General features: G+C 33.4%; 2 protein-coding genes across 4 annotated transcripts; one reads left to right on the top strand and one right to left on the bottom strand.

The window, feature by feature from the left end:
• Positions 1-11649: 11649 nt before the first annotated feature.
• On the top strand, positions 11650-15080 carry LOC107832189 (short-chain dehydrogenase reductase 3c-like). Of its 2 annotated transcripts, none has more exons than XM_016660001.2 (4): positions 11650-11804; positions 12184-12252; positions 14111-14370; positions 14502-15080. In XM_016660001.2, exons 1-4 carry the CDS (start codon positions 11785-11787, stop codon positions 15038-15040), a joined length of 888 nt encoding a protein of 295 aa, XP_016515487.1. In that variant the 5' UTR covers positions 11650-11784; the 3' UTR covers positions 15041-15080. The 2 variants fall into 2 exon arrangements, with proteins under 2 accessions (XP_016515487.1, XP_016515488.1); XM_016660002.2 differs by lacking the exon at positions 11650-11804 and adding an exon at positions 11920-12058.
• A 144-nt stretch (positions 15081-15224) lies between these two features.
• LOC107832188 (bifunctional 3-dehydroquinate dehydratase/shikimate dehydrogenase, chloroplastic) lies at positions 15225-23532 on the bottom strand. 2 transcript variants are annotated; one of them, XM_075219161.1, is made up of 10 exons: positions 23002-23532; positions 19792-19900; positions 19288-19506; positions 18390-18730; positions 17851-17914; positions 16926-17034; positions 16439-16588; positions 16192-16340; positions 15925-16087; positions 15225-15539 (listed from the first exon to the last, which is right to left on the bottom strand). In XM_075219161.1, exons 1-10 carry the CDS (start codon positions 23199-23201, stop codon positions 15496-15498), a joined length of 1548 nt encoding a protein of 515 aa, XP_075075262.1. In that variant the 5' UTR covers positions 23202-23532; the 3' UTR covers positions 15225-15495. The 2 variants fall into 2 exon arrangements, with proteins under 2 accessions (XP_075075262.1, XP_075075261.1); XM_075219160.1 differs by having other exon boundaries at positions 18390-18742; positions 23002-23404.
• Between the last annotated feature and the right edge of the window lie 1912 nt (positions 23533-25444).

Raw genomic sequence — 25444 nt, forward strand, 5'->3', positions numbered from 1 at the left:
CTTTGCACATTTACAACTAAAATGGCTTATTTTCTTATCTTTCGTTATTTTAGTACTTTTTATATATATATATATATATATATATATATTAAAAATAAAAATAAAAAAATAAAAATAAATAACTTGGACGTGGTGAGTTAAAGCAAGAAACGTTAAAAATAGTATTGTCATTAACTTTATGTCATTGTAGTACCAGAAAGTTGTACGTCCAAGCTCAAAAAAAAAAAAAGAATTTTCAAAATAATTTGCACATGAATAAGCTTTGCTCATTTCTTGGCAACATATCTGAATATTTCAGGTCCATAGAACATTGAAGACTTCTATTTTTATGTCTCCATTTTTTGCTGATGTAAGTTTTCTACTGTGATGCAACTTTGACTGTTTAAAGAAAATCAAGGTATGCAGAAATCAATATATTCAATAACTAGAACTTGCTTCCATTGTTAGTCAAGGCGAACTCCTAGAAAAATGCTGATTTTGGAAAATGAATTAGGCTATCTTTGGATCGATTGAGCCTTTCTTTATAACTACCAAATGAAATTTATCCTTAGTATCCCATTTTGAGCCTAAATATCCTTTTTTTTCATCTATACCTTATAACATCAAGCATACTTGTACACATATGTATACAAATTTTGTTATCACATATATATATTTATATAAAAAAAAATCCATTTCTTCATTATCTAGCCTCATGTTCAATGGATGACGATTTGTGAATTGGTGTATGTGAAGTCTCCAGAGAAATATTTATCTCAATCAAAAAAAAAGAGAAAAAATAAATATATATATATAAAAAAAGAGAAAAAATATATATATGGATATATAGACACACACATATGTAAGAACATGTATAGCACGTGCATATGAGTGTTTATGTATAAAAAATAAAAAAAAATAAAAAAATAAAAAAAAAAGGTTAGAGGGTTATATAAATTTAAAATTCTCGTATCAACACCAATTCTCGAACAAAGTCATCTATGTTTGAAAATCAAGCCACCAAAAAAGAAAAAAGAAAAAAAAAAGGGAAGAAGTCACTTTATATATTTTCCTTGTATCCTACCAGCCCAAAGCCTAACATTATAAGCTAATAAAAGTCCTAAAAGATTCTAAAGTCAGTATTGATCTACATTAGTGACGACTGACAAGAAAGGCAAGCCTATGGTTTATTGTAAATAACTGATTTAGTGTTCTTGTTTTTTCTAAAACTCAAAGATGTCTAACAGTGATACTTGCAGAGTAAAAGTGAAGAAATAAACAAAGCAAGTTCCACAAAGTTCAAAAGGATTTGAAATTTCAGGTGGAATCATTAACTGTTGCAAAGTTTTGAATGTGTAATATCTAAATATATATATATATATATATAAAGTTTCTTTTCATTCAAGATTAGTAAGCTTCCCCGAGTCCTTTTTTTTACAAGGTTTTTTGTCCCCTTTATATACTAGAGAGAAACCTGATAAGTGCATTTTACTTGATTTTTAAACATATAATTTCTTTGTAAAAACACAAAAATTATCATATTTCTTCCATACTTTTGTCTAAATTATGCAGGAAAAGTTAAAGAAGGATTGGTCTGGGAACGAGAAGATTAAAGAGGAAAAAAAATAGAAAAACGTACAAGCTAAGGCAGAATAAAATATGGTGCTAAAGAATACGTGATCTGCCATGACAAAGAACAACCGACTCACAACCGGTTACAACAAACTATAACCGATCCATAACCAAAGAAGCTCATAACCAAGCATAACAAGGCCACAACCAGCCATGACAAGTTCATATCCAGAAGATAATTGAAAACCTTGTCATGGCTTGCCTATAAAAAGGCATCGTTCGTGAAGGAAAACGGGGAGGGTAATATTGAGCAGAAAGTTTTTCTTTCTCTTTGTTCTTTAGTTTTGCTTCTGTTTCTTCTTTTAGCCATTACAGTGGTTTCATTTCTAGTTCCGAATAAATTGTAGTATTGGAAATTACTCTAGTTCCTGTTTTTAATTAAATAGGGGGAATTATTCTCTTGAATATTTGTTTCCATTTTCTTATTTAATGGGCACGATTATTTTCGTTGTCGGTATTGGATCTAATATGGAGTAACTTTTCTTGTGTTGGAAAAATGACGGATCTTAATATTTTTATATAATAGTAGATATCATTCCTCAATTTCACATGCTTGAGCTGAAGCTTTTTATTTAAATTTTATCTGTTTTATAGTTGGGTGGTATTTAATTTTGTTAACATCTATCTATTTCGTACTACATATTAACTTCTCACTAATTCTGTAATCGAAAGAGGCAGAAGAAGTAATAGTTAATTCTGGTATTGATAGATGTTAACTTGTATTTAGTGACATCTAGCTCTTATATGTTAAAATTAATTCTACACTTATTTGTAATCGAAAGAGGCGAATATTGTAGTAATCAGTTATAACAAGTAGGGTAACCGAAAGGGACTTACTAAAAAGAGCATGTTTTAGTTCAAGTATATATTTCTGGTTCTTTAATATTACCATTTTAACGATTAATTTGTATAACCGAGAGGAGTGCATTTAATTGTTCAACTATAGTAATAATATATAAATGTAATCGTGAGAGACATTTATACATTTCTGAGAAATAGAAGTTGAAGGATAAATGTATCTACTATATAATAAAAATATTAAGTGAAGTCAGAATCCCAACACCTTTTTATTATATTTGTGAAAAAACAAAGCATTTTTTATTGCTTTATTCGTGCATTTTTAGTTAGTTAATTCACAACTCATCTCTTTCTGATTTTCTCAAATAGTAATTAAAACAAGAAACGTCTGTAGACTAGATAAACCAATCTCTGTGGGTTCGACATCTTTCTTTACTACTATTTGACAGAGTACGAGTTTAAATCATATACGCCAGACACTCGTCATATATCATCGCTTAGATTCTGACATAAGTACTCTTCAAACTCTCCTTACTTTTAGACCAATGCCTAGACTATTTAAAATATTTGTGTGACTCTCTAACATCCTAGCCTCAAAAATTGACTCCACTACATTCCTCTTTATGACTCGCTTCTTGTGCATAATAAAGATATGAGTTCTTCACCAATACGTTGTAAAGCATGTGCCCTCACCAACAAAATAAAGAGAGTAATTAGTCCGCACGCTCAAATATGAATTCAAGTATAATTAAGGACCCACGGAATGAAAGAATTCATTCACTCTCGCAAAGAAACTCATGTGCCCCCAAAGCTCGTATCATAGGCTTGCCCCTAATGTGAGCTACTAATTTAATTTAAGATCGCAAAGTCTATGATCAATTAGGTATTCATGGGTTATAATGTAGGCTAAGGGATGTGTAGGATAGATATGGATAATAGTGACTAACCCTCCTAAGCCCTCTTAATACAATACAATTTAACTTTTAAGTACATCCTCTTCATGATCACTCCACATATCGCTATGAAACTATACCTAATGTAGCCCATTGACTTTTAGCATTTAAGCACATATCAAATTGAATGGGAGGGATTTTTTTTGTATTTTTTTGTTCAAAATCTTTTTAACACCCTCCATAAATTGGTATTTCCAGCTAGTAGCTCTCTCTATTCACACATGGACCTTTTGTTTTTTCTATAGTTCCACTCAAAAATTACCCAATCTTTTTTCCTTCACTTCTAGCGACTTAAGTGCTTTCGGAGATAAAGTTTCAACATGATTTAATTAAGAAAAAAAAAAAAAGGATTCGTCTTGTAATGTGGGTACCAAAAAAAAGGTTTACAAGCTCAAATAGGCTAACAAAAGATAATTTTTATCACTAATAGGCAGATAGGTTGAAGGATCAATCAAAGAAACGCCTATATCATTTCCTAAACTCATAAGACTTAATCATTTCTCTTCCACTCACACACGGGGCAAGTTCTAGACTAACAAGGGATGACACATAGTACATACAAAATCCCACCTCACTCAATGCACATGATTTACTCAGGACGACTCAGACCCCGCTCTCAAGTTAAAGCAACTAGCACAGTCATTATATAATCCAAACATTAGGAAGTAACAACAGGAGTCAATAGACGAGCCCAAGCGTTAAAATAAATACATATACTCTCAAGGCATATAGTCACAAGAATAAAGAATAAAGTACTCAGTGCAGATGCTCCAACTCTAAGCCCCAACATAAAACATGTCAAAAAGCATAGATACCCAAGTTCTTCCCATTCCATTATCAGTTGGGAAAAAAAAGCTTTTTGTATTTTTCTTTAGACTTTAAACTTTCAAGAAAACTATCTAGGAAGTCCATCGTTGGGAAAAGTCTAAAACTTTTTAAAAATTCTACTTTAAAAAAATTACTATCTGGTTCAAAAAGTCATCCCTTGGAAAAGAACCGTGGTCATAAGAAAAATCAAGAGGGCTTATTTCTACCTAATTTTTTTTAAAAAAATTTCAACAAATATAAAATAACACAACTAAACTAGCATAGGAATCCACCCAAACAGTTTCTTCATCCCACACTTAAAATTGTGCATTGTCCCCAATGCACACTCATAAATATAAAAAGGGTAAAAGAAATTCCCTGGTAGGCCGTAGATCGAAGCATTAACAGCTCATTGGGTACTCGGACTTCTCACATACTTGATTCTCTGTGCGGGGACCCCACACTTAGTTTTAATCATCTCTCATACTTTTGTTTCTTCCAATGGCCTTGCTTCCAATGCTCCTAGAGAAATCAAAAATAACACTCCAAGAATAATACAATAATAATTAAAAAATAAAATAAAGAAAGCAGTAAAGTTGGGTTGCCTCCCAACAAGTTTGATTTAACGTCGCGGCACGATGCAGATCGCTTTTTCCTCCACCTCAAGCTTTTGAACTGAACCCCAAGTTTTGCTTCAAGTTTATGATTATGTTTCTGGGGCGGGTACAAATTCTTGTGACCCAAAAATTAGATAAGTCTCATGCACTTTTTGGATCTCGACCGAGGAATGTCACCTTGCCTAGACGGCCTTGAAAATTTCAAAATATAAGGCTCATCTATCTCTTCTTTGGACTCCTTTTTATGCTCATAAGGATCCATTCTCATTTCACCATAGGAATATAATATAGAGAAGTGTTTGGAATGAGGTCCAACGTGCTCAAATACATGAACTTCAAGATTTTTGTCCTCCTCAACACCAATCACACTAGAGTCAACTAAATTTGTACCTTCAATGTCCTTGGCTGACTCTAGTATTACTTCTTCAACATCGGCATCCTCAAATTCTAGTTGTATAGATTGTTGGTGTTCTACTCTGACCTCCTCCATTAGCACCTCAATTTTAATGTCTAATTCATGCTCTTCTTGGTTACTATCTACAATATTGGCTTGTTAAGCATTAAATGATTAAACTAGTTGACTCACTTGTGCCTCCAGGTTGCGATTAGTAACATCTTGCCTTTGTATGTGCAGTTGTTTCTCATTATTTTGTTCCATAAGGCACCTTAGCATATCCTTGATCTCTTTCAGGTCATCATCCGTGGGTTCTTTGTTCCTATTAACTTCATAAGAAAAAGTAGAACCATCATAATAAGGGTTTGGGAGAGGATAAGAAATATATGCACAACCATTAAAGTGACCATCTTGACCACCACACATTCCACACATAAGATTGAGTTGGTGCACATAACTCACTCTCGGGAATATTTAGAAAATTTTGCCACAGTGGTTTCCTCCACAATATGCACAAGGAAGATCAACAGTAGAATTACCAATATCAAAACTCCTATAATTCCATGATGCCATATTTCTCAAATTAGAAAAAAGAAAACTAAACTAAAAAAAATCAAATAGTAAAAAAAAAAAGTTCAAACTTGAAACCTAGAAATATGTACACTTACAGCTATATTGAACAACTGTAGCTACACCGTTACTTTTCTGACAACAGTGCCAAAATTTAATCACACCCAACTATATCTTATAAAAAGGACTATGCAGTCGTTGCAAATATAATCCGGTTTACAAGTCCGGAGTCGAATCCCACATAGAACTAAAACTTAGCTACAGTTATTCAGTATCGCTAAGAAACACAAGTCCAAACAATTTTCTAATTATAAAGATTATAATATTTATTTTTATCTAATAAACTAACAAATACTAAAGCAGCAAAACTATCAATTAACAAGGATAAGGATTGGAGACAAGATTAAGGAGATCTAGAGTTATGATTTTTCCAATTGTCGGAATCTTTCCCGCTGCGTCTTCTATAATCTCGCCTAAGTATTCTCTACCGATCGTGAGTACTTCGAGTATCGTAATTCTCTTCCGAGCAACTACCACAATTTACTAGACATATTCTTCCGAACTACGCTAGCTGGCACTAGTGCACCGCTCATTAAAATCGCACCAAGGCTTCGTTATTCCTAATACTACTTTTAAACCCTCTGAATTTATCCCTTACATACGTTAGGAGTGATGTTGTTCAACAACTACCTAAATATGTACCCTTTTCCAAGCAATACACACTAAATAGGCACAGTCAATTAATTGTCATTCAATCAACAAAAATAAGCACATAGTTGAACAAGGAGAGAAATCCAACGGCTCAATTATATAAAAATATAATAAGAATTCATCCTGTAAAAGGTTCCATCAAAACCCTTGATAACAAATTAGCTATTCATAATAGTGTGCAAAACTACAATACTAGAATTCATAACCAATAATGGAAACAGAAAGAAGAAAGAGGAAAAAACGTGAAGTTGAATCCTTCTCCTTCTTGCTCCTAGCGTGTTCTTGCCTCCCTAAGTCTTTTCCCCTTCCAAAGTAGTTTTAGGATGTATTTATATGACCTAGATAGGGTGGAGGGCCGTCCAAGGCAATCCAAAATCGGATAGGATAGCTGGAGGGCGCGTCAACTTTCGTGCAGCGCGTGAACTTGGACGCGGACTCAGCTTTTGAAATTTTCCAGTTCGTGAAGTGATCTGTGCCTTCCCTTCGCTTCGCTGTTTTGTGCCTTCATTTTTCTCCTTTTCCGTGTCCGTTTTCGTGCCACACACGAAATTGGATAAGCTCCCAATTCTTTCCATCTCTTCTTTTTGTGTCGAATTGTTATCTTTTGATCATTTATCATCCAAACCCGTTCCTACACATAAGAAACACATAATGAGTATATTTTACTTTAAAACTCATATAAACTCTCACGACTTACACAAGAATTAATATGCAAATATACTAAAAAATATACACTCTTCATTATCTACCAACAGACCTTACCCCGACCTAGTGATTAAACTAGAAATGTTATTGCATAATTTCGAGTAGTACAAGAGCTAATTTGATCCTTTTCCAACAAGAGAAGACCTTGAAGTCCCTATGAGCCTCGTTGTCCTAGGTTTTTCCCTTTCAGTTGCTCTCCTTATTTCAAAAAAAATAAATGCTACTACTAGTAAGATTATTATGCTAATGACAAGAACCAATTTCGTTGATGTGAACCGTGAAATGAAAATATAGCATAGAAAGATCATTAATTCGCAGAAGCAGCTATTTGAACTTGCATTCAAGAGTTAGAACCATGTAATCTGAGCTATATAATATATCTATCAAATAAAAGTGCATGGAAAATCTAAAAAGAACCAAACGATAAAAAACTAATCCGGGGGTTCCGAGAATCTAACTCAGGACCTCTCGCACCCAAAGCGAAAATCATACCACTAGACCAAAGGCCCTTGTTGATTAGAGGATTTATACTAATTTAATTGACTCGCGATTATGTTAGAGTGGTACCTTCTTGCGACCCATATTTTAATCAAAAGACTAAAAGACTCCTATTTAAGGTAGATCGCCAAACTACAATCGAGAGACTCTGTCTTGTTAGATTACTCTGGGTTTTCAAAACTTCATATTCAATAACCAGGAAGCTCAAAATTAGTTACTCCAACTAGTCTTCCGGTCGATATTAACTGCAGCACTTGATATTTTAATAACAAATTAATATTACAAAAAAGCTAATTGATCATAATGGTTACCTCTTACACTATTGACTTTGAGACTTGCAAACTGATTATATTATACATATTTCATAAATCTTGGCTGAATGAAGAACAAGAATATTCCTAGCATCAAATAAATTTCCTAGTTGGACTTAAACAAGGAGAATTGAGCACTAGCGCGTTATCTTTCTGGTATTATTCTAATCACGTACGGTACCCCATTTTGAGAACATTAAATTATGAACAAGTTGATTCATGGTTGACATCAAAATGTATGTTAGATTCTTAAGTTTTATGCGGATGATTTTACGCCTATAGTAGTACAAGTGGTCATGATCAGCTTTTGAGGTTCTTGTCGAATTATCATCAAGATGCCTCAACCAAGTTGACAATACTTCACTTGAACTTTTCAAATAGTTTTCACCATTTGTCACTATTCTTAAATAACTGGCCAAAACGTCGCTTCGCTTGTTTGGTTATTAGGGGAGCCAGAGGCGGATCCAGGATTTAAGCACAGCGGAGGTACCACTGTCTTTAACATAGATATATAAGCTAGTAGCGATAAAATTTAGCGTGCTAACTCCTTGAAAAGTTAATGATTATGAGTCAGTGATCAAAAATATCTTTTAAAATATCAAAAACTTACTCTAATAAAATCAAGATTAAATATTCGTTAAGTAGTTCAAGCAGAGTTTCAATCGCCATCGCTAAATCGACGGAGGTATGCTACTTTGCCGAAGTGATTTTTGAAGGCACGAGCATTTTGGAGTTTTTCTATCGCTCTTTTTGGGAGAAATTTTGTTGAATTACTTATTTTAATACAAGTCAAGAAAATGATGATGCTTATAAACTTAGTTATCATGATAAAGAATATAAATTGGCTTCTTGCTAATGGAATATTTTATTCCTCTCCAATTTTCTTTAATATTTTTATGTCTCTCTGTTACCTTTTTCAAATTCTAGAAAGACGTTTCTCAAAAAAGTTTTTGACTATTCTATATAGAAGCTCTAAAGAACTAATCGTGGAAAGAAGCTTGGTTTGAGGCTTTTGAGGGAGAGATTTGAAGGGAGCAAAGCTAAACTAAATTCAATAAATGTACTAGTGCTAAAATATTTTTGAACTCAGAAAAATTTAAAAAAAAAAAAGAGAGAGAAAACCAAATTGAGCTCTAAATACAGAATACTAAACTACCTTGAATTCAAAGAGAAAAAATAAAATAAAATGAAAAAGAGCATGCATTGCTGCTGCCGCTGGGTCTTGAACCCAGGTCATCTTGAGAGGGAGGAGCAAATGCCGCATGTTAAACCAGCCCAACAATCAAACTTTTGTGTTTGAGGGGGCACATCAAAATTGTTTAGGGGGTCCTTGATTTATATACAAGTATATATACACGGTTTTTGCCAAAGTTAACGGGTTCCGGTGACCCCTCTAATGACCATGTAGGTCCGCCTCTAAATGGAGCTGACATGCGCACTATATATTTTCAGGAGAAGGATCAAATATGTTTCTCTACTTTCATATATTGTCTACATTTAACCTTCGTATTATCCCACTAAATTTACCCATACCATCAACAAACTTTTAAAAATTACCCCTTGATTTGTTAAGTAACCCAAAATCTCTTAATTTTCTTTTATTTAAATCACGTGTTGTTCTTCTTGCTTCACTATTTTCAGAAATTACTATTGATGTGAATGTTAAAAGTTATAGACTATACAAATTATTCATGGATATTTTTAATTATCAATGTACCCACTTCTCTTCTTGTGATAATGGGTTTGGAATTGATTTTTCAACCATATACACATCGTAGAATTCAATGAGTCTATTTATTGTATATTATATGCAGCTGATCATCATGTATGTACATGTGTATTCGAATATATTTTGTTATTTTTTGATTAGTAAAGAGTTCGATCTACTAACTTAATTAAGAGTGCACGATGAGTAGGCATTTGATTAAAACAAAGTTGAATTCGACAATGTAAAGTCTCCAAGAAACTTTAACTCCTATTTGCAAAGTCTCCATACCTTTGGTGCATCGAATTCATTAAAGTTGGGATGTTGTAATTGCTTTTGGAATTTAGACAAGCTACCTAATTTAGATTCTTTAATTTACTATACTTTGTTTACTAACCGTTGTATTATTTTAATATATTTTTTTCTTATTTTTTTCAATTAAGTAAGCAGATAAATGCCAATTTTTTATTGAAAAATAGTGGAGCAAGAAGAACGGCAAGCGATTTAAATAAAAGATAATGGGGAGATTTTGGATTACTTAGCAGATCAAGGGGTAATTTTTAAAAGTTTGCTGATTGTAAGCATATTGGCCGGATAGTATAACGGTACGTAGGAATAAATTTGACCGAATAGTATAAAATGGATTAAATATAGAGAATATTCAAAAATAGAGGTATATATTTGGCCCTTTTTCTAATATTTTCAGAACTCGGAAAAAGGGAAATTCTCATTTGCAAATATATACGATAGAACGTAGCAAGAACCCAAATGTTGAGAGACAATTCAAGATTTACATACAACAAAAACACTTGGTAATATACATGTTTTTTTTCAAAATTTTATACACATCTAATATGTATACACACATATACATATACGGATAGATATATCTACAGTCCAAATATCTGGATATGAAATCAAGATTTACAAATTAAACATTAGAAGCATTATATATATTTGAAGTATTATCAGCTTTTGCTTCTACTTTGGTTATATCCTGCAGGAAGGGTTTGGGGAGAGGCCTCATGCACCTATGAGGATGCGCTATAGGCTGCCTATGTTACTCTAACATATGCAATAGCAATGATTGATTTCACGATTTAAATTCATAATTTAATAAATTACACAAAAATAATTTTAGGGTTGCCCCAAAACTCTTCTGATTCGATTAACTTGCAAAAATTAGAATTTAAAAGAAAAGGAGGAAAAAGTAAGGGAAAATGTGAAAGGATTCGTACGTGAAAAAACATGTAGCTACCAAAGAAGCACAGTTGGCACGTCGCTGTCACAAAAACAACTTGCAGTTCGTAATAGAGGAAGAAGGAGATGTAGTCTAAGACTCTACGTCAACAAAGTTTGTCCACATTGACGATTCTAATTAAGATTCCTTTACCAGCTACAACTAAAGTCCACCAGTAATAAATTACTTAATTAACTGTAAATCTAAAAGGCTTGTGAACCTCTCTCTTTCTCTCTCTCTCTTTTCACGTAATTAATGGATTAACCTACCCTTGAAATAGAAAAAGTAAGACCATATTTTCTTACGTACAACCGTCCAACTCTATGTTTTCATACTGCTTTGTGAGACTTAAAAGATAGTCCACAAAATCTTGGTGTGAATTTAATTATATTTTTCAAGGGACTGTAAGATAGTATAATTCTTGCAAAGTATGAAGGGTTTAACGTTTATATAATGACAGTGTAGAAAAACGAATATTATTACGTCATTAAAAAGTAGCAATATTATATTATTACTCTGTGTCCTTAATACTAGAGGAGTTTAAATTATATGCAATGATAATGTAAAAAAATATTTACATAATCAGGTTATTTATTAGGTAATTATAAATAAATTTCTTGATAATATTGACTGACAATTAGGTTTAAAAAAAACTTCATATTACCGGTTAATATATTAACATAAATCCATACTGTTTAGAGAATAGGCGACCCGTCATATATAGTATTATATAGGCATCAATCCAGTAGTATTAATATTCCATGTGCTGAACTCTCATTTGTGTCGTTCATTAATTGCTGTCTTCCTTTGGAAAATAAGAGGTGCCTTACTCTCAGCTCTGTGAAGATTGAAGAAGAAGAAAATATGCTGAGGATAAGATCAAGGTCGGTTCTCATACTTCCATCTCATCCACATCTTTTTCTTTATTAATATCTGTACTTGTACGAATATGTATAGAATTTACTGAGCTAAACTTTCCGATAAATCAGCTCGATGTGAGAGTGCTTAATTACTGCTTTTTTATTTTATTTCTTCTGTTCTCTACAAATCATGGCACATATTATATATCAAATGAGTATTATATATATCAAAGATAGCTCTGGAGACTGTAATTAAGCTCATGTCCGAATTTGTGAAGGTGATGATAGTGCCGGTGTTGATGGATTACAGGAATATAATTATCCAGATAATGAAGATTGTTTTCATTTCCCATTCTTTATCTGTTGAATTCTTTTTATACTAACTTGTTAACTTTAACTCCAGGGCCATGTCTATTTCAAGATCGTTGCTTCTTCAAACCTCCAGTAAGAAATTCTCTACCCATATAGAAAGGTATGTTGATGCTCTCTCTCTCTCTCTCTCTCAGAAGTTTAAAGAAAAGAGTCACTGTCGTCACATGGCCGACCTTCTTGGATGGGGAAAAGAATAGGTCCCTCCGTTTCTTGGACACATGTGCACTCTTATACTATAATTAAGTTGTAGAAGAAGTCAATAACAGATTTTAATTTCTATTTTCTTAGAAGATAACATTTGAGATTTTTGCTTATTAAAATTTGATTACTTCTTTGCTTGCCCGCTTTAGTAAATTAGGAGAGAATTTAATTTTTTTTCTTCTAATTTTATCCTTATCTACAATCATTTCCCAAACTAATTGGAGTATTAGTAATCAAATTTTGATTTTTAGAATATAGTCAAGATGATTTAGTAAATAAATATTTAATTAGTATTTTCTTGAGAAGAGTGCAAAATGCAAATTAGATAAGCAAAAGGAAACAGATTGTATACATATTAGTTGATAAGCTTCATATATATGTTACTTATTTAGGACAAACGAGTAATTTTTGCATCTTTGTACTATATTTTCCAGTAAGGGGCGACGAAAATAATTAATGAGCGCATTCTTTTACCATGCGAGTTAGGGGTATTCAAACCGAACCGAACCGAAAAACCGCACCAAATCGAAAAACAAAACTAAACCGATTAAAAAACCCGACTAGGTTTGATTTGACTTGGTTTGGTATTGAGTAAAAAAATCTGAACCAAACCGACATATAAATATATAAATTTTATTTATGTTTTTAAGACTTCCTAGTGATTTTTCTTTAGAAAATGTGGAAATATTTGGGATCCTCTCATGTATTAACCTTGAAAGCGTAAATTAACAAAAAATTATTGTTAGACGACTGAGAAAATAACTATTATGTGTTACTAAAAAAATTCTCTCATTAGAATATTTTAATAGATCATATGTTTATCAGTTTTTCCATATTTACTAAATATATATTCACTTATCAAAGCTTTATCTATAATTTTAACAAAGTAAGATTGAAATAATATTCATATAACAAAAAAACCCGAAAATCCGAAAAACCCGACAAAACCGGACCAATCCAAACCGATATAGTTGATTTGGTTCGATTTTGATAAAAACCGAACCAACCCGGTCCATGTACATCCCTAATGCCAGTATAACCACAAATTTAACTTAATGACTTTACCTAGACAATAGTAGTCAAGAAGCTATTACTACTCGAATTCATGATAATATAGTTCAAATTGTACCTCTTGATTACTATTACTAAGTTATCTCATTGGAAAATTATATACATGTATAATGTATTCTATGACATACACTATAAACTACGTGATACGTATTCCTCCATAACAAAAGACACCTTTTTTTTGTGGTCCCTTGTTTCTCTTTTTATTTTCTTTGCGGTCCCTCTTTTCCTTTTCTGTTAAAAGGTTTATAACCAATGGAGTAGTTGTATATGTAAGCAGCCAATAAGGTACAAAATATAGGAGGACGAGACAATGCTGTTTATAAAGTTGCATAAAACAATATTACCGCAGCTCGATATTACATCAAATTCGAAAAAAGTTGGCTTACTCAAACACTTTACTTGAACATTTCCTAATTATGGTAAGTTCTTTGACAATAACCACCTACTGCTGTGGTGTGATGGATTTATAAGATCCCTCCATTAGCTAGCTAGATGCCTCAGGTTTAAGTCATGGGAATGGAAAAATCTTGATAGGGTTACACGGAGCAAATCTAGATTAATCGAGACCCCAAAGCGGACACCAAATACCAAACATCGGGTGAAAACCAAAAAAAGAATCTGACGATAATTGTTTTAAGTGAAGAAACAGTAAGTGAATCAAAGTTGACAATATTGTGTAAATTCAGGAAACTAGAAGGCAAGGTAGCAGTGATCACTGGGGCAGCAAGTGGCATAGGGAAAGAAACCGCAGCCCAATTCATTAATCATGGAGCCAAAGTAGTTATCGCCGATATACAGAGGCAACTCGGCCAAGAAACCGCAAGTGAGCTCGGACCAAACGCCACATTTGTGCCATGCGACGTCACAAAAGAATCTGAGATTTCCGACGTAGTGGACTATGCCGTTTCCCAACATGGACAGCTCGACATAATGTACAATAATGCAGGTAAGTTAAGGAGAATTCAATATGTAACAGTCAATGCATGTGCACTGTCGTGTCCTTAAAGATCAGACCACAAATTAATTAAGAAGTGCACCTGCTACATTTAGATTCTGAATCTGTCTATGATTATGCAGGAATAGCGTGCCGAACACCCCCAAGCATAGTTGATCTTGACCTTGCACGATTCGACCGTGTCATGGCCATTAACGTGCGAGGTGTGGTGGCGGGAATCAAACACGCCGCTCGTGTGATGATCCCGAGGGGGAGCGGTTGCATTTTGTGCACAGCTAGCGTCACCGGGGTGATCGGAGGACTTGCACAACCTACTTACTCAACTTCCAAATCAAGCGTCATAGGAATTGTGAAGTCTGTGACAGCGCAGTTGAGCAAGCAGGGAATAAGAATCAATTGCATATCTCCATTTGCTATTCCAACACCCTTTTCATTGGACGAGATGAAACATTACTTCCCACGGGTGGAACCTCAGGACCTTGCTAAAATCTTACACAGTGCTAGTGAGCTCAAAGGAGCATATTGTGAGCCCATTGATGTAGCCAATGCTGCTCTTTTTCTGGCTAGTGAAGATGCCAAGTTTATTAGTGGCCACAATTTGGTGGTAGATGGCGGTTTCACCTCGTTTAAAAGTTTAAACTTAGCAGATCAAGTGCAGTGACGTTCCATATAAAATTGATATGGCATTTGATTCTTTACTAGAGTTTTTTGTTACTCAAAATCAAATGCATAGCCTCAGGGTGCACAAACTAGTTTGTGCTGAATATAACGGAATAGGCAAATTCGACTTAATGTTATATTGCTTATAGACTACCTTTCTGGAATAAAGGCAAAGCACGCACATCTTTCCAGATATTACCTACAAACTATAACAAGAAATTATTTACAGTATACTATATGATTTTCAGAAAGTTTAAAAAAAAAAAAAAAAACCAATCTCACAATATTTTGATGTCTCTTTTTTCCCCATGTAAATCAATTCGCAACTGGAAGCTGAAGGAGCATCCATATGGAATATAAGAGTTTCAGAAACCTCTTCTATTGGCTAGCAAATAAGGCCCTGGGCTTAGCACTGTCTGATTTGAGTAAAAAACTGTAACTTTTCTTCTACAAGAATCAAAATTGCTCATATACTATCCTCCGCATAAAGTCTTCTGGTGCTGCGAAAAAACAAGAGTTGAAAATTTTACACCAATAAAGCCATTGCTTTCTAAGAGAATGTTGCTTTAAGACATACAGTTTGCTTCAGAGTTCAGCTTTTCCCGTCTTACTTTCCTATTCTTTGGTGATAAAGCTATTGGACTACATCAGGTCTTTTTTAGGGAATTAAAGCAAACTAATCGGCAGTAAGGAGTCCCTATTGAATTAAGAGTCACTCAAGTTCAGCTTAGCCAAATTTTGCTATAAGCCCCACTACTTACTGCATATCGAACTTCAGTTATGTTCACTGCTTAGCAATATGGCCCCAATCTTACGATATATGGAGCAAGAAAAGGTTCTTTGTTATTGTGTAAAGAAATATACGATGGAGGAGAGAATAGCTACCTAATCCATTGGTGAACAATTTAAACTGCCCAATTGCCTGCCTGACGAACATCTCAACCCCACCCACCACTGCAGCTCCAACCTCTGTAGCCTCCTGCAACAGCCGCGTGTTTCTAGGTGTGTAAACTGCATCAAATACTAGCTCATATGATTTCAAGGCCTCCTGAAACAGCGGAAAGGATGCAGAAAATGTTAGATGTCAGCATTCTCTCATGCAACCAGAGAGGTTCACTTTTGTTAAAAATACTGCAGTGCAAGAAAGCCAACCTTGGAAATTGGAGTTTGATCTGTCCTTGGCTGCATGCCTACAGCGGAAGCATTTGCAAGAATCATTCCCTTCTCAGGGCAGAAATCATTTAGTTGTTCATATGGCAAGGCTTCACCAGATACTGCTGCGGCCAGAGCTTTTGCTCTCTCTTTTGGGGGAAAAAAGGATTGTGATAAGTGAACGGAAGACGTAAATGAATGAAGATCAAAAGACAACCATAATTCTTAAGGAGATAGGAGGTAATACCGTATTTGCGGTTAAATATTACAACCCTTGCCCCTCTGCTTTTGACACCAAAAGCAATAGCTCTCCCAGCACCACCTGCTCCAACTAATACGAATAATTTTCCAGCAATTGGAGAAACATTTGATGCATGGCCATTTGTCTTTTGTCTCTCTGTTTACACACAAAAATTGGAACTCCTTATGTAATTGGATTCAGAAGTTTTTGAAATGGTTTCCTAAGAAGTTTCTACATTTTCTTTTGGGAGGGCTACAGACCGATGAGGGGGAAAGGAATAAGAAAATGAAAAACAGTGGCATTGTCATTGTCCAATTTGTAAGCCAAAAAGATGTAAGATTATCTGGATTTCGGGAAAATCTATTGTCTTGCAAAGTGACTACAGAATTAAACCACTAAACTACATTGATTAAGTTTTTTTGCTTGTACCTTTCTACTAAGAATATTAGGTTTTTTTTTTTTTTTTAAATTCTGATAAAGAACAAATCAGTACCTCTAAGCGCCTCCTCAATTGCCGTCACACAAGCCTCACAATCTGTATTGTAACCAATGAGCTTGCCATCAGAAGGTCTCCTTATAATTGTGTTAACAGCTCCTATAGACTGATTTCCAAAAGCATGATGCAATTTAGAAAGCTTTATTAATAAGAGAATGTAGCCACAAAATAATCTGATATGGCTAAACAAAAAACAACTGTATAAAAATGCCAAGTCCAAACTTTCAAAATACTGGTCTAATCTATAGAACAAAATGTTTGTCCATGCAAGGACAAACACCTAAAAATGTGTGTGTATGTGTGGATGCTGCTGTAACACCTACATGACCAGTGTAATACCGCTACTTAGGCTGCCTTCAGCACTTAACCGTAATGGACTAAGGCAATCATACATAGCTCATTTTGGAAAAAGAGAAAACCTGAATTATACTATGCCTAATATGATAAGGTGATTCAAGCGCATCCAAGACAGTAAGCTTTTGTTTCCTCTAATTATATGCACACCTCTTGTAGCCATATTAAACAGAGTGATGTTTATAAGTATTCATTATATAAGAACTAGTGAAGCTGAACCAGCTTCAGCAAAGAAATTTTGAAAAGATTGTGCACTTTGTGGTTCTTCATCCCCCAAAAGCCAAAATAAAATTATGCAACACACAGCAAATCCCAAGATTAAGCTTGGTTTAGTGTACCATGAAGGTGTGAACATTAGACTTGTTTATAACCGGGTTGAGCTGCTTTGATGTTTTTCAGGATAAAATTGAACAGCTTGATATTTGAATTAAACAGAAAAAGCAAAGACAGAATACACAAAAGATAGAGACATCTAAAAGAGCATAGTTATACACTCATGCACTCACATAAAGAAGAATTTACGGCAGAAACAAACATGGTATGGTCATCATTTTGGAACTAATCAGACCTTAGCAAGTGGATCTACTTCATCACAGCACCGTACTGCTGCTTCCTTATGTGGGAGTCCAACACTACACATTCCATCAAAAGGAAGAATATCATGCATTAGATATTTTTTCTACATGAAGGCAATTTTAGGAAAATAAAGCATATAGAAAAGCAAAATATTGCAGGGTACATATCTTCACATCCCAAAATGTTTAATGCAAGTGAGAATGTCAAACTAGTAAGATGAGTGTTGCTTATATAAGCTTAATGAGAGGAAACAGATGTCACAAATACATTGATCCCTTGTTAAGCACTGAAGTTTGTTGATATCCCTACAGATGCTGCACCCTGTGGTCTTATTCAAACGTACAACATACTAAATTGAAGCATAACCAAAACTTCAACAAAGGATGCAGTGCAATAGGCATTAAAATTATGTACATATGGCATAGATTTATACTTGACGAGTAGGAATCTTTAGACATTCCTAATACAATCTGGCAATTATTCATCATTATGCAGCACATAACAATTTTAGCTTGTACATAAGGAGCATACCTGAAACCAGCATAGTCATTGCATGAGAAGACCCGAAAAAATTCCTTGATATTATCAACTAGTAGAGGCACATATATTCCATTGTATCCTGTATGTCTAAAGGCAGGGTTGTGCAGAAGAGGGCCCTTGCTATGGCCAACAGGATTAGAGATTACACCAAAAACTCTAGTATCTGTGTTCACATATTCCAGTTTATAAACGTCTTTAATGCTAGTCAAAGCTGGCAAGCCAGGGGTGGATTTGCCTCCTAAAGATCCACAAACAAAGAAAGCACCATATTTTGGACCCAATAGTTGGCTTATAAGACCTCTATCTCCTGCTGCCCTGGCAATTAGAGGCACCTGCATAGAGACCTTATAATGAGGCAAAAAAGTACCACATTCTCAGTTTTAAAAAGAGAATTTCAACAAACTTATCACTACTCACAAGAAAACTAGCATTAGAAGATTTTCTTTACAACCATATAAGCCCAAGAGATGGCTGCAGATACAAATAAGAGGCCATATATATGGAAGAATATGAGAGTATTTTCTAATGAACACTTCACCGCAGAAAAATTTAGTATAACAATCGCAGTTTGCATTAGAAAGATTTTAAAGCAGACCCCCTTTTTTCTCTTCTTGTCAGTAAGTTGAATTGAACAAGTATACCATCAGCGGGGATGCAATGTAGTTTCTACGGGTTCAAGAGAACTCGGTATCTTTTACACGGATGATAACTATATATATGTGAATGATCACTAAAATTGCAACAAATTCAGTAGTGAGAATATAAATACTTAACACCTCAAATTAAATTTTGGACCCACCTTTGAATATCAATAGGTGTAAAGCTAAAATCAAGTTGAGGATGTGTTTTTGCAAGGAAAAAGTGCAAGTTAAAGCAAGAAAAGAAATACCTGACAATGTGTAAGCATATGGAAAACTGGTGCAACATCTGTAATATAAGCTACATCAATCACTAATTTGATAATATCTGCTCCTGTGGATTGCAGGTTTGTAATTAAATTACAAAGTCTCTCTTTTGTAGGATTTCCACCATTCACATGACTGGAGGCAATTATTTTGCAGTTTGATCGTTTGGTCATTAATTCACAGATGACCTCATCGCAAGCAACCTGTAATTTTGCAAACAGTTTAATCTCTATGTACTGATTATAGTAAACCTGTTATCATAGGTTAAATTATACTGACAGTGTATCAACGCGTATAACATATATCCAAAATTATAATAGAGGAAACTTGTATAAACATAAAAGAGGGGCTTTAAGGGTGTATCACATTGTACTAGTAGTATGATTTACTCTCTTAAGCAAAATTCTTTTTTTGAGTATTCTAATTTATTTAGCTTCAATAAAACTGTATCAATTACAGAGTAATTTGAGAAAATCAGTTGGACTAACCTCGCGGTCAACTTCAACGAACTCAACGTCCAATTCAACAGCCAAATTCAGAACTTGCACGCATGTTTTCTTCCAGTTTTCTCTGCAAGAATATCTCGGCGAATTTGGCCTGAGAAAACAAACCCCAATTTCTCAATCAGCAAGATTTCGCAAAAGGTTCAAGCTTTTGCTCATTTGGCTTCACTTTTTGGCAGATTGGATCACAAAATCGAAGAAACCCATTTTCAGTAATTGGAGTAAAATGTCAAAGCTCAAATTCCCAATCAGCAAGATTTTCGTAAAGGTTCTAGCTTTTGGTCATTTGGCTTCAATTTTCTTGCAGATTGGATAATAAAATCAAACATAAACATTTTCAGTAATTATAGCAGCCACTATCAAACTAGTTGTGCTAATACATTCTTTGTCTGTAATTTTTATTAAATTTTATCTCTTAATTACTGTACCTATAATCACAATCTCTAAACAACTTAAAAGTTACAACATAAACATGTAAAAATTTTGGTAAAGGGTTTTTAGAACATATTTATATTTTTTCTATTGTTATGTAATTTTACATGTTCATAAATATTTAATAAATTATATTATTATATAAAATATTAAAAATTAAATATTTACCGGGTTTATGCCCCGTGACTCGGGACTTATGGCTTGGTGCGGCATATGTAAAGCACCTCGTTTTAGGCCCACCCCATTTGTAAAAATGTGTAGTGGTATGAATATTGAATAGAATGTTGAGGAACGAGTGATTCAGCCGACAAAAGAGGGTAGGAGTAAAAGGAACAATTCCAAAAGATCATAACGAATTAATAAAGAAAGAATTACAAGAAAATACACATGACTTCACACGATAATAAAAAATAGCTTATGTTTTTAAGTTTTACCTCACCTAACACATATTTTACATATTTTAAAACCATTAGTAAATTCAAAATTTGTGTTCTTACAATCATTGCTTCTAAAAGCTATGAAGTTAAATATGTGTTCTCACAATCATTGCTTTCACTCTCTCTTCTCCTCACATCTTCTACATATACTTCAAGGGACCATTATTTTCTACTTCTCCTCTTGTGTCAGCTACTTGCAATGTAAGAAAATTGAAGAGTAGACGTCTACCATTGAAAACCATTCAAAGCTTTGCTTTTGAAAATGGTTTTTTTTTGAATTTGTTAGTTGTTTGGATTAGGTGTTGTTCCAATTGATTGAAAATATCAAAAAGAGTTCAAAATTTAAATTTGAAGTGATTTGGAATAGATTTGAGCAAGATTTGAGTTAAATTTCAGAAAAGACGCAAGAAAGAAGACGAAATCAGTTTTTTGTATAATTATGTATAATATTGTATAATAGTGTATATGAGTGTAGAAACATACCTTATACACTTTTATACACTTTTATACAAGCGTCTGTAGATGAACTTCTTTCACGATTTTCAGTTGCAATTCTTGTTCAAAACCAGTCCAAATCTTCATTAAATGACTTCAAATTTTATATACAACCTCCTTATACTATTTCTAACAAGTCTAAATAACACCCACTCCAAAATCTCACAAAATTAATTCGGAATTTAAACATACATATTTAAGCTTGTTAAAAATCTAATTTTCACCACCCAAATGAATTTGATTTGTTGAAATAATATTTGAGTCACAATTACTAATTTGAAAATTAATTTAAAAGCTTGAGGAATCTTTTTTAAAAATTAAATAGTAATTTTGAGAACTTATTGGAGTTGAATGTTAAATCTTAGCTTATTATTTTTGTGCTAGTTGATTGTAGATTAAAATATGGGATATAAAATTGAAAAGTAAGGAGCCCAGTTGTTCCAGTGTGAAATTTTACCATTAATAAATGTGGGCGGGCCTCGAATTGGGCAAAATGCAACCCTTAACATCCCTATCATGCGGACCCCTTAAGAGCCGTGGGCAACGCAGGGGCTGCGGTGACCATTCACGAATGCAAAGTAATGGTAGCTGCTTAACTTCTTTATACTTAACATCAATTTTAAATTCATTTTCGTAAATAATAAAAACATGTGTAATTGTATTTCATACATTACACTTACTAAGTTAATATCTTGAATCAATCTCTACGACGACAATAACAATATCAATAATAACCCAGGGTAATTTTACAAGTAAAGATATGAAGAGGACAAAATATACGCATACTTTACCTTTTATCTAGTAAAAATAGAGAAATTATTTCTGATAGACAAATCTCCGGGATGACTATCAGCTAAAATCCTTCTTTCATCTATTTCTAATAGTAGTAGTTACTCTTCCTTTTACGTACACAGAAAAAAGTAAGCATAGTAATCATTCAGTGACTCAAAATCTTGAAACTACTATCACTTGGTCACTACCTAAACCCCTTCCAATTAGTGTATCTAATAATTGCTTTACCTTTTTAGTCTTTTAGAGATTTTGCAATAATGTCAAGTTATACCTTCAAAAATCTTGTGATGTGAATTGTGATATACTCTGGTCTCAGTAAAAAGAGAATCTCTCTTAGAGGCTTTAGAGCAAGATGGAGACAGAAGTTACCAAATTGATGTAAAACATTACTTAAATCAATTGGTAAGTGGGGAAAATCTTGGTTGGTCACTTTCACGAGCCCGACATGCTTCACCTACCCTCCTCACTCCCTCCTTTTACAGTTTGACGTGCGGTGGAGAATTTAATAATAGAAACTCATAACATACTCTAGTTTTGTAGGGGGGATAAAAATATGAGCAAGAAAACAAAGAAACAGATATGAAAATCCAGAGAAGCAAACAAAAGAAAGTGTGTTGGACATTCACCTAACACTCTCCTCCTCACAAACTCACACATCTCATGTCCTCTTTTCCTTCTTCTTAGCTCATTAATTAAAAATAGTAACCAAACCCTCAAATACTTGAGCTATCAAGTAGCATTTGAGTAAAAAGGAAGCCCGAACAAGGTATCTTGCATTCTAATCTAGTGCAAGTATTAGTGGTTGCTTCCACGGCTCGAACCTGTGACCTATAGATCATAGGAATACAACTTTACCATTGCTCCAAGTATCATTTGAGTACTTGGGAAAAACAGAAGAGGACTTGAAAGCAGAGTCGGATGGGGTGTGCTGAACTTATTGCTTTCAGCTCGAGCTATGTATATATACATTATAATTACAAGATCACAATCATTCTGAATCTACTGAAACTATAATAAGAAAGGGAGAGATATATCTTACCTGAAAGAAACGATGGAGGGTAAAGTCCTCTGTTTGAGAAGGTGTTCAACTTGTGAAATGTGGGAGAAAGTTAAAGAGTCAATACAAAGCTCAACTAGATCTGCTCCTTCTTCCTTTGCTTTTTGCATACAAACTGCCATTTCCTCCAAGCTTTCACATTCTAATGTTGTGTACACCAAAAGGTCCTGCCTGAAACCCATGATCCACAAGTACAAAGATAGATAGATAGATAGATGGCTCCGAGCAAATGTTTATGCAAAAGAGTTACAATGCTATGGTTTTTAGGACTCCTGTTTTTGGCTAATTCTGGTTGAAAGGGGGAGATTTGTGTTAATAGAGAGGGAAAAGAGATGTGCGGTCAGTTATCAAATTTTGTTATACTACTTGGCTGCACATACTCCGCAAGTGTTCGCTTATATAAAAAATAAAACCTATATAGTGACATATCAAGTGGAGGGATTTAAATAATAATAAAATAAAAAAGTGGAGTAGTTTAAAGATACTCGTATATATAACACATCCTAATAGTGTAAGAGTTAAATTATACATGTAACTTTAATTATATAATCATGTCAACATTTTTCATATATATTTACAACCATGGACAGTTACCTATATGGGTGATGGTTAATATTATTTTTTCTACTGGTACCACCTATGTACCCAAAACATGTCACATCAGCAATAATGTAATGAAGAAAACAATAACATCTTTTGCTCATTAATGAGTTCAAATTTTACACGGTCTTATACTTAACTAACTAGTTAGGACATGGGATATCTGACCCAAGGGACTCAATCATTTTCTCATAACCAAAAAAAGGGAAAATCTTCTTATTTTCATAATTATTTTATTAATATAAGCATACTATTATGATGAAATCTATTTCTGGCAATGAGCATGAGAGACTCTGCTCCCTTCCGGCAGGGTATTAAAAATCCAAAATAGTTAAACTAATTAACAAGCATTCAGTTATTCCTTACTCTCAAACTAGTTCTATTCACTTTGTATCTATATATTTTACTTTATAGTAACCATTCAGTATGTAAAGGATTCATCATAATTAAATTATTTATACTATGATCATCAACCTATTACAATCTTTCTCCTTTATACGAGTTTAATAGCCTGTTTGGCCAAGCTGGAGAAATCAGCTTATTTTGAGAAGTGTTTTTGAAAAAAGTACTTTTGGAGAGAAGCAGTTTGTGTTTGGCTAATCAGTCTGAAAAGCACTTTTGAGAAATAATTTGTGTTTGGCCAAGCTTTTTAGAAAGTGCTTTTAAGTGTCAAATTACGAATAAGGACGTGAATAGATTTACTTAATAATTAATATTATAAGTAAATAAATAATATCAAAATTTTGTTATTACATGCAATAATTAAAAAATCATTTTATTTAAGTAAAATATGAAAATAAAATTAAAAAGTACTTAATTCTTTTAATATAAGTTAAATATATTAAAATTCCTTCAACAAATATAAAAGCATTCACCCCCAAAAGTCACTATATATTAGAAAGTTTTCCTAAAAATAAGAAGAAATATTTATAAATTAATATCCTAAGTATTAGGTTTAAGGGTTATTTTGGTATATACTATATTTTGTTAAGGGTATTTTAGGTAAGAAGAAAAGCCAAAACTGCTTCTGCTTTTGGAAAGAAACTACTTTTTTCTGCTTCTGCTTCTTCCCAAAATTGCTTCTGCTTTTTCCCAAAAGCTCTTTTTTTCCCAAATAAGCTTGGCCAAACACCTCAAATTAGGGAAAAAGCACTTTTTTCTCTTGAGAAGCTTGGCCAAACAGGCTATAAGTGTCTCAAACCTTACCAAAACCAATCCGGATTCGATCCGACCAATCCGATACTTTAAGCAGTGAGTTGCTCCTCACATCTATGATTATTTTTTATTTGCTAATATGCCTAAAGGTAATTTTTCGTGCGTTACTAATAATGTGCTAAAACTATTACATCAGGAAATAGCTACGTTTGACCAATTGAATGCGTCTACTTGTCATTTTCTTTCTTTTAAAAAGGGATCCCAAGTTTATGGAATGTGAAAAGCAAAAAGGGAAAAGACATCATTTGGCCAAGCTGGAGACATCAGCTTGTAGTGTTTTTTCAAAAGTGCTTTTAAAAAAGTACTTTTGGAAAGAAGCAGTTGTGTTTGACTAATCAGTCTAAAAAACACTTGTCAAAAGTAATTTGTGTTTGGCCAAGCTTTTTAGAAAGTGTTTTTAAGTGTCAAATTACAAATAAGGACATGAATAGATTTACTTAATAATTAATATTATAAGTAAATAAATAATCTCAAAATTTTGTTATTACATGCAATAATTAAAAAAATTATTTTATTTAAGTAAAATATGAAAATAAAATTAAAAAATACTTAATTCTTTTAATATAAGTTAAATATATTAAAATTCCTTCAACAAATATAAAAGCATTCA

The sequence above is a fragment of the Nicotiana tabacum genome, chromosome 8 (genome assembly GCF_000715075.1).
Source record: "Nicotiana tabacum cultivar K326 chromosome 8, ASM71507v2, whole genome shotgun sequence".
Taxonomy (NCBI): domain Eukaryota; kingdom Viridiplantae; phylum Streptophyta; class Magnoliopsida; order Solanales; family Solanaceae; genus Nicotiana; species Nicotiana tabacum.

What these genes read in the sequence shown, in the direction of transcription:
- LOC107832188 (XM_075219160.1), bottom strand. Translation starts at nt 23,201, where the DNA reads ATGGGTTTCAGGCAGGACCTTTTGGTGTACACAACATTAGAATGTGAA. An exon ending in CCCTCCATCGTTTCTTTCAG is followed by an intron (nt 19,901 to 23,001) that starts GTAAGATATATC and finishes TTGTTTTCTCAG; the next exon opens with GCCAAATTCGCCGAGATATT. An exon ending in AATTGAGGAGGCGCTTAGAG is followed by an intron (nt 16,589 to 16,925) that starts GTACTGATTTGT and finishes GTGTGTAAACAG; the next exon opens with AGAGACAAAAGACAAATGGC.
- LOC107832189 (XM_016660001.2), top strand. Translation starts at nt 11,785, where the DNA reads ATGCTGAGGATAAGATCAAG. An exon ending in ATGCTGAGGATAAGATCAAG is followed by an intron (nt 11,805 to 12,183) that starts GTCGGTTCTCAT and finishes CTTTAACTCCAG; the next exon opens with GGCCATGTCTATTTCAAGAT. An exon ending in TTCTCTACCCATATAGAAAG is followed by an intron (nt 12,253 to 14,110) that starts GTATGTTGATGC and finishes GTGTAAATTCAG; the next exon opens with GAAACTAGAAGGCAAGGTAG.